At 36.0% G+C, this 9,178-nt stretch overlaps 1 protein-coding gene across 5 annotated transcripts in view; it reads left to right on the top strand.

Annotated features, from left to right (window-relative positions):
- The first annotated feature begins 7,240 nt into the window (after positions 1–7,240).
- LOC125649532 (huntingtin-interacting protein 1-like) overlaps positions 7,241–9,178 on the top strand; it is a 230,721-nt gene continuing 228,783 nt past the window's right edge. For all 5 annotated transcript variants that reach the window (XM_056155233.1, XM_056155229.1, XM_048877117.2 and 2 more), the window contains exon 1: positions 7,241–7,464. In XM_056155233.1, the coding sequence (XP_056011208.1) occupies positions 7,375–7,464 (90 nt within the window). In that variant the 5' untranslated portion in view covers positions 7,241–7,374. The remainder of the gene's footprint in view (positions 7,465–9,178) is intronic.

The raw sequence follows: 9,178 nt of genomic DNA, 5'->3' as shown, positions 1-9,178 counted from the left end.
AAAGAACATTTTTAAATGACCTCGCTCTATATTGAGAGCTTTTCTTGATTACCCCCCCCCCCCCCCCCCCCCTTTGTAGGGAGCATGACCTTCATTTGAACAAACTTGAATCTTGTGCATCCAAACATCAACTTGATTACTTCAGAAAACAGAAAGAGATAGACAATTTAAGCAGTATCTTAGTCAAACGTGTATGAAGGGAAGAAGTAAGGCAAAGGTGGAAATTTTATATGGCCACCACAGAGGGTCAGCTGACGGAGAATGGGAAAGGAGGGGAAGAAAAATAAAGTGCATTTAGAAACAGACTCTGGAAAAAGTAAGACGGGGGCATCCATATTACAAGACCATGCAGACAGTACGCAGCCTTCAAACACCGTCATGCAACTGCCGCCGATGGACACCTGTTACCAGACTGAAAATACATGCATCCCTCACAATGAGAGGAACACCTATAGACTATTTCACATGGGGAAAAGTGTGTGAAATGTTTAACCTAACTTAATATAATTAAAACAATATTTTATTCAATTCTGAATGGGATTGGGCAGCAGGATAAACCAATGTTAACCCCCTCTCTGCTTACAGCTTACTACTAGCGTCAGCTAGAGAACCCAAACTGCTCAACCAATATTCACTTCCATTACCAAGCTGAACAACAAAGGGGGTCCTGCTGGATAGAGAGCCTAAAGTGCAGGTACTGAACTATATCAAACTCTACAAAGGAAATTGACACCTGGAATAGCCAAGTCAAACCTATCTGTATGGGTAGCCCCTATTGGACAATTCAATCATGAAAACAGGACAGCATAAAATTCTCCATGCCTTCAACTGTTTAGCATCCTCAGCCAACTGCTTACAACATAAGGTCCATGATTGTGGAAATGTTTCAGGAAGATCTAGAAAGAGAAAGACATCACTTCAAAGACCTCATTGAGAGCTGTGGGCTTCCATGCAGAAGGTGACGGCCGATACAATAACATTCCACAATTATCAGCCACTTCACTACTGGGGGGAATAACGCTTTCTTCTGAGGGGTCGAGAGGACCATGGACGAGTCCGATCACCTAGCCCAGTCCCAAAAAGGCAGTTGACAATAAAAAGTTTAGCGAGGGAATATTTCCCGGGCGGAGAGCTGACTGACCATCAAAAGGAAATTCTCTTTTGACTTCATGAATAGATGTACTGCAGAATAAAAAGGTGAAGATAAAAAACAGTGATCAATCTTATAGCTCCTGGTAGGAATACAAAATTAAGAGTTGGCAAACGCGGATCCCTGGATATACCAGAGGTGGGATCAGGTGCCAAGGAGGAGTAAGCATCGCCAGTAGACCGGTCACACCCGCCGTGGGCCTTATACCTTGATCAGGTAAATGAAGTAATCCGTATTCAAAATTAGTGTGTAAAGAACAATATGTATAAAACACGTCAGACAGCATTCGCCCAATGACAGGTTGTATTGGCAAACTAGATCGTTATAACGACCATACAGTTTGCGAAATACTGACTTTAAACGAGATAGTTAAACCCCCTGTAACATCAACTTGCTTGCCATTAGCCTGCCTCAATTTAAAAACTGATCATACGCAGAATTAACTCTTGCGTATAGAATCAGTTGAGAGATATAAACACCCTATGTAGGTGATAATGGAATATTGCTACATAAATATTGGAGAAGCTAAAATCTATGGCATGTCAAACGTTGCAATATTTGATATTTTCCATTTGTATTGTATAATTTTCCATTTGTATTCTATATTTTCCATTTGCATTGTATAATTTTTCATTTGCATTGTATAATTTGCATTTGTATTGTATATATTGTGTTACACCATTACACTAGCAAATGCGGTACATTCCTGCGAAACGTGGCTCCTGAACTTTACCTCTTCAACATCTCGCGCATTACCAAATTCGATGGTTAATCCATTAAATAGTTATAACAAACCAAACTCGATGTTAACAATTGGTGGGGACCCAAGGGCCGAATTAAGTCCCCCGAATCTACTGAATTCTAAAAATGTGCATGCTTTTCTGGACAGTTCTATTTTTTAAAAAAATGATCGGGGGGGGGGGGGGTGTCGCCATTACTAGATCTAGCTACGTATTTTTAAAAATAACTAGTCCTGCATGGACCTGGTCGCGGTAGCTCAGTGATATATCGCTTGGTTTGTGGGCGAGAGGTCGTGAGTTCGAGAACCGTTACTGTCATTGCCACATCAAACTTATGACATAAACAAAGACAGTGATTGCTCCTTTGCCAAACACTCGGCATTTAAAAGTGAGAATCACGGGTCTTTCCGAAATGACCTTAAACATTCCGTATCGCTGCACAGGCGTTGGCTCGATAAAGAACCGCCATTGCTACGGCCCTGTGTGCTAAGCACGTCTACAAATGTGGTACATCAGTGACGTTAACTAATGAAATCCTTCGTAACAAATCAAAATAAACATTCCCTGGATACAATACAAATGAAAAATGATACAATGCAAATGGAAAATATAGAATACAAATGGAAAATTATACAATACAAACAGGCCTGTAGGCAGGATTTTTCAAGGGGGGGGGGGGGTTACATAGACTCGCAACGCGAGTCTATCACCTCGCACCGCGAGGTGCCACTACGGCAGGGGGTCTGGGGGCCGCTTAAGGTCCCCAGAAGCTCTGGGGTATTTGGTGCAAAATCCTGCAATCTAGCAATTTCCTGGCACTTAATTTGAATTTTGGAATCATGCCTTTTTTACTATGAATTTTCATGATTTTCATAAAAAATCCCGACTTTAATAGTCACAATTCAAACAAAATGCCGACTTTAATAGTACTTAGTAGTTTTCAAGGGGGGGAGGGGTTCGTACGAACCCCCCCTGGCTACGGGTGTGACAAATGTAAAAGATCAAATATTGCAACGTTTGACATGCCATAAAAATCATCTTGTTTGTCATAAAGTTGAGTTGTTACGTTAATATCTATTTTCAATAATATGTCAAGTATGAAGCAGAAGTGGACGACTCTGTTTTGTCTTTTATTTCGAGTTCACAGGGATACATGTATATCGAATCGACACATGAATGAAAATGATTATTGTTAATAGGTAAAACGTCGTCGACATATTTAAGTGTCTATAATTAAAGGCCACCGCAAGAATCTCTTTCTTCTCATGTAGAAGATATTGAATAAATTCTGCTTCATAAAAATGTAAAAACTGGTCAGCTAACAAGGAGCACGATTCGTACTCATGGGAATTCCGACAGACTATTGGAAGACCTGATCACCAAAGACTATCAAGATCTTGTCAATGAGGAACTCTAACATATCTTTTATTTCAACTTCACAGTATTTGTGCATGGAATCAGAATGGTGTTTCACAAAGTAATTTTTTGGATGACTGATCACTGAATATTTGCGTTTTCCAATTTTGTTGAAGAAGTAACTGCCTATGATGTCTTTAATATATCGTGAGGAATGATCGTGTAAAGTGTTGAAAACTGAAATACTAGTAGATATTTCTCTTGATTCTTAAAAAAAATTTCTTAAATGCACACGGAATGCTCCCAAAAGCGGAAGCACGCCAAAACTGTGGCAGAAGTTGTGTAAGTGAAGAGAATCATTTTCGGCTTTCGATGTAAACACAGGTATGAATGAAAAATACAAACATCAACATGGTAGAGACAACCTCCTCTACATGCTAAACCATTTTGATCATCTGCACTTATTGTGTCATACAAAAGGTCATAGACGGGAGTAACCATTGTAGACAATTTATGAAGGTCATGTCTCTTAACGTTAAAGAGATATCTCTATTACATTTTTTGAAAGAGATATCTCTTTACCTTTAAGAGATATCTTTTTTTGCATCGGTAAAAATATATCTTTAACTTTAATCATTGGACCTCGTATCTGAATTACAATTATAGCCTCAAAATTTTGTAGCAAATACCACTGTCCGGTATAATATATCCCCTCGAATCATATTAATCTTGAATTTTGGTCAAATGACATTGACGAGTTATTCTATTTGGCAAGAACAACTCTTGCTCATAGTGTGGACTTCCCATAGCCAGGCAGCGGTGACGCTGTTGAAATGTAGATGTCAAACGTGTTTGTTTATTTTGGAGTTGCAATACTAGCTCTCATTTTGGTGTCGAAAATTTTTGTTGCAAAATTGTGATTTACTATTTCAGTGACATAAAAAATAAGGTTTTTAAACCTTTGTTATCAATATTTGTGTTAGAAAACCTATCCAGAGGCTCTGCATGAAATAAAATTTCATTGTCTTCCCGTACAAAAATGGATTTCGTTATATAATGATATATATTTGATAGAACCGAAATCTTTATTTTGATAAAATCTTGAACTTAATTTTATTTTCATCAATGACTATGATTAAAGTTACTTTAGACTCAAGGCCATTGCGCAGTGAGGATCGTTTCGACTCCTACCTCGATTTATACGGTCTCACTATTGAGTTACGTTTTGTTTAAACAATAAAATGCTTTCTTTGTTGTTTCGTCGGGTGATGAAGGTAGGAAGTATTGCAGGAAAAATGTTAGCGGGTTATGTATTTTTCACCCGGTGAAACGACAAAGAAAGACATGTTATTGTTTATATTTATATGTAATTTTAAAAAACATAAGATATATTTAAGTACTAAAATATATGGTTGACCCATTCGTTGCGTTAAAGAACAGCTAAAGCACCCTTTGACCTTGATGACGCTCCATATTTGGTAATTATTACGCAGACATGTGGTACTAAAATGTCAATGATAAAAGCAATGTCAATTTCAAAAGAATCATAAGAGAAAAGATTGAATGTAAATATTAGACATTAAAAATTCGTTATATGAAAGTTGTGAGATATGGTACACACCTTAGGGTTTGAGCGAATGCTTCATTATGATAATAAGAGTTGGCTTTTGTTTTTGAAAGATTCTTTTTCATTAAAAAAGTACGAAATTTCACAGAATATTAGTCACATGCTACGTTTAGGTGAAAATATCAATGGAAAATTCAAAGAAAACAAAAAATAATTTTTTTTCTGCGTGAAATGCACAGGTAAATATATATTATGAACACTTATCAGCTGTCCCATGATCACGAAATTCGTGAGAAATGCCTGAAAAATAAGATATCGCAATTTAGTTTTCACCTCATGCTAAAGGAATATGTACAGAGAAAAACAATCTGCGTTACCGACCGCGTCCGAGTTAACGATCGCGCGTTTACAGGGGTGGTAAATATGATTAACAAACATGTTGAAATTCCTATTTAAAGTAGTAATTTATCATCAAATATTATTTCATAATCATTGTTATGTACAGTAGAAATTTTCCTTATTCAGTAATTCTGAAATAAGTATGAATATGCTAATGGAAAAGTAACACAGTTGGCGAGCGAAAGTGAGCCAGAAACAAACCTCATGTCAGGTCCCCTCCCCCCTTGAGATTTGTTAGAGATGAGATCCGAGGACCTGTCACCTCTTGACAAATCTCGGCGGGTGGGGTCGCCGTACCCCCTCTGTATCCGTGTATGTGCGCATCAATTATGATCGGTGATATGACATTTTTAAAAACGGTTTCTATGCGAGATTTGTGTATTCCATTGAAATAGATAAACTCTGAAGTTACATATTTTATCAAAAATACGTCCGAAATACCCAAGGAATTGAACATTTAAAAATAAAAGAAGGGGGGTACCGGAAGACCTGTCCACAAGCACCTGTGCTCGCGGCGGGTGTGACTGGTCGACAGGGGATGCTTATTCCTCCTAGGCACCTAATCCCACCTCTGGTATAACCAAAGTGTTTGTCTAACTCTTTATTTTGTATTCCTTATAGGAGCTATATTGATTATTGTTCGTTATCTTCAGCACCATGGATTGGATACATTTATATAATACAAGTTCTAGGCATGATTAAGAAATTGTTTGAGAAAAGAAAATTTACTTTCACATGTTTTATGAAGTGTGATACTAACAAATAAAAATTCATAAACAGTTTTAAAAAATACAAGATAGGCCTACCTTATGTAAAAATCTAAGTTAGATTAATTCAATTTAACATTTCTTTAGAATGTGAGATATTGAGATATACACTTAGATTAGATTATCATTTAGATAATGAGGTATACTTTTGAGATTTCATCAGGCGAATAAAAAATACCTTCGGAATCAGGAATGCCATGAGGCAAATATGTGAGAATTTATCAAATGATTTAGAATTGTTTTCGAATACGGGATATTATTTGAGAACATTCTTGAGATTGTCGAGAAATACAATCACATTTGATCGAGATGAAATGATGAGACATATTTCTAACATTTTATCAGAGTAATGAAAATTCTGTTGGGTTAATGGTTTTTAATGTTTCTCTGAGTGGTATTGTGTGGCAACAATGTGTTGAGGAAAAACCAAATACTCTTCTTCTTAGATGTCATTTAATAGGGCTCACGGCGGGTGTGACCGGTCGATAGGGGATGCTTACTCCTCCTAGGCACCTGATCCCACCTCTGGTATAACCAAAGTGTTTTTACAACTCTTTATTTTGTATTCCTTATATGAGCTATTTATTTTCACCTGTTGTATAGGGATATAATGCATGTATCATATATTTTAAAGAGAACAACAATTCAATTAAAGAGATCACTAATTCAATTAAAGATATCAACAATTCAATTAAAGAGATCACTAATTCAATTAAAGAGAACACTAAAGAGATCAACAATTCAATTAAAGAGATCACTAATTCAATTAAAGAGAACACTAATTCAATTAAAGAGATCACTAATTCAATTGTGGAGATGTTTAATCTTTTATTATTTGGGCGTTCCAAATAAAAAGCTTTCTTTACATGCACTGTGTACGTATATAGAGTGTAGGGTAGTGAAAACTAAAAACCTTTGTAACCCGATTTCTTTAGTTTTCTTCGTTGATATATTATTGTTTGTTTTGAAACTTACACAATATATTTTTAGTGATACATTTAGTTTTCTGCATAAAGTTTAGCACACAATTTAATAATATTACCCGTAGGCTATAATCAGTAAAGAATACAGTAAACGTGAAAATCATACAAAATATAAATATATTGCATACATAGAAAAATTTTACCTAGAGAAAACCATTTTCAATAGCCGTATGCACATGCACATGCATGTATGCTCGCCATGAAAACGCATCGAATGCAGATGTTTATTTACCTGCATGGGTCTCCGTTCCTCGGTATGGGAGATTTACGTCGAGATCGAGATTCCTGTGGAAAAAAAAATACAAGTCGTTGGGTCGGTTTCCGGACAAACTGGGAGTTTTTACATAACGTTTATTTACATTTTTGTGGTGGGTTAACATGTGTCCATAGTAAGATATTTCAAAGAATCGAAATGTCTACCAAACACCATATTCCCAGGGTTATGGGGAACCGTGGAAAAACCTCCGACGAGGTGGAAAGGGAAAACTTCGAGAAAAATCAGGTAGGATAGTCATAGTGTTTAATGTTTGAGTATATTGATCACTGCGCATATCAAGATATTTACTGTGCACTTTGTTGTATAGGCCTACTAAATTTGTTTGTTACCTGATTTTACGAACAAAATTATATTAACCCGATGATTGGCCTTGAATCATGAAGATACATGACAGTAGTGCTCACTCATATTCTAGTTTGTATCATGGTGCGGTACTTTTTGTTTTGATCTTTATAAGCCATACTTTAAACCAGACAGAAAACATTTGGCAGAATTCAGTTCTAGGGGCGGAGCTTAGCTGTACTATAACTTCTACAGAACCGCACTATAACTTCCAAACTATGCACACAGGAAAACAACATTATTGATTTAGTCAATGATGTAAAACAAGAAACGCAACATATCAATAAATTGAGCAAAATCGATGTGTTCAATTAACCCACATCAACATAAGTGCATGTAATGATTCTCAACTGCTAAAACATGTTTTTTATGTAGCTAAAGTCAGCAAAATACTGTGTCTATTCCCTCAGCTGCGCTTTTTTTTATCAATCCATTATCAGTGGTAGATTTAGGGGAGGGGTCAGTGATTTTTCAAAAGGGTCCTGTGGCTTTCAAATTTGGAAAAGTTGTCAATATTTTAATCAAATTGGGAAAACCTAGACATTGTTGTAAACATGCTAAATATATCATATCAAAGTTACAAGAAATCAAACACAAATTGATGTCATTCTTCTTTTATTTCACATATTTAACTTTGTTTTCTTTAAACTCTTAAAATTTTCTAATATTCCTTCTAAATCATCTAGCCTAGAATTAATACATCTTTGTCATGTCATACATAAACTATTCACACAATCCAATTAAAATCAGACTTCTTAGATCCGCACCGTATACTCTGCATAAGTAGATCTGACATAACCCGACTAGGGGTCATGTTCATGTGAACTTTATGTTAGCCAATCTGCGCGTCACCTATGAAATCATCGGTGTTCACAATTCAAGGAAAATTACTGCGATTGTTTGCTTTGAAAGAAAACACATCGTAGCTAGATGTGACGTCACAATGCACCGTTTACGTCGACTGGCATTATATTCCTTGCGTTAATTAAGTAAACATCTTGAAAACTATTCAAATCGTACCCATCCCATTCATACATAAATTGCAATTCACAATTAATTTAATCTGGGTGTATTTTACATCGTACGTTTTGTTGTTTGTATTGATGGAATAGATTAGGCATTACTGTGAAAGTTTAAAATTCCTTATGTTAGAATACCCAATTTTATAGTGTGGAATAAACTTCATGGGAGAAAGATTACTGCAACTTGTTTACGAATTGCCGGGAACCGCCTAAATAGCCATCATTATCTGTATGGCACAATCTGACTGGCTGATAGTTCTCATTAATATTTCAAGCGAAAGGTCATGCGGACATGACCCCCTATGGGGTTATGTCAGATCCTATTGTAGCAATTGTGAGCATATTTTAGGATCTGATTTTAATTAGATTGACTATTCACATTGAACTTAATTTTTTACAAATACGTTTTTTGTCGTTTTTTATTATTTGGAAAAGTGCAAGTTAAATTGGGGAAAAATTGGTATATTTTAGGAGGGGAAAAGGTCGATATTCGGACCTATATCGAGTTTTAAAAAATCACTGGGGTAGAGATGGGTATCGCCAAAAATTCTGTATTGTAAAATATGAATTTTTTT

This window comes from Ostrea edulis, chromosome 1, assembly GCF_947568905.1.
Source record: "Ostrea edulis chromosome 1, xbOstEdul1.1, whole genome shotgun sequence".
NCBI lineage: Eukaryota > Metazoa > Mollusca > Bivalvia > Ostreida > Ostreidae > Ostrea > Ostrea edulis.
Note: the sequence above shows the minus strand (reverse complement) of the source record. Positions and strands in the feature narration are given on the sequence as shown.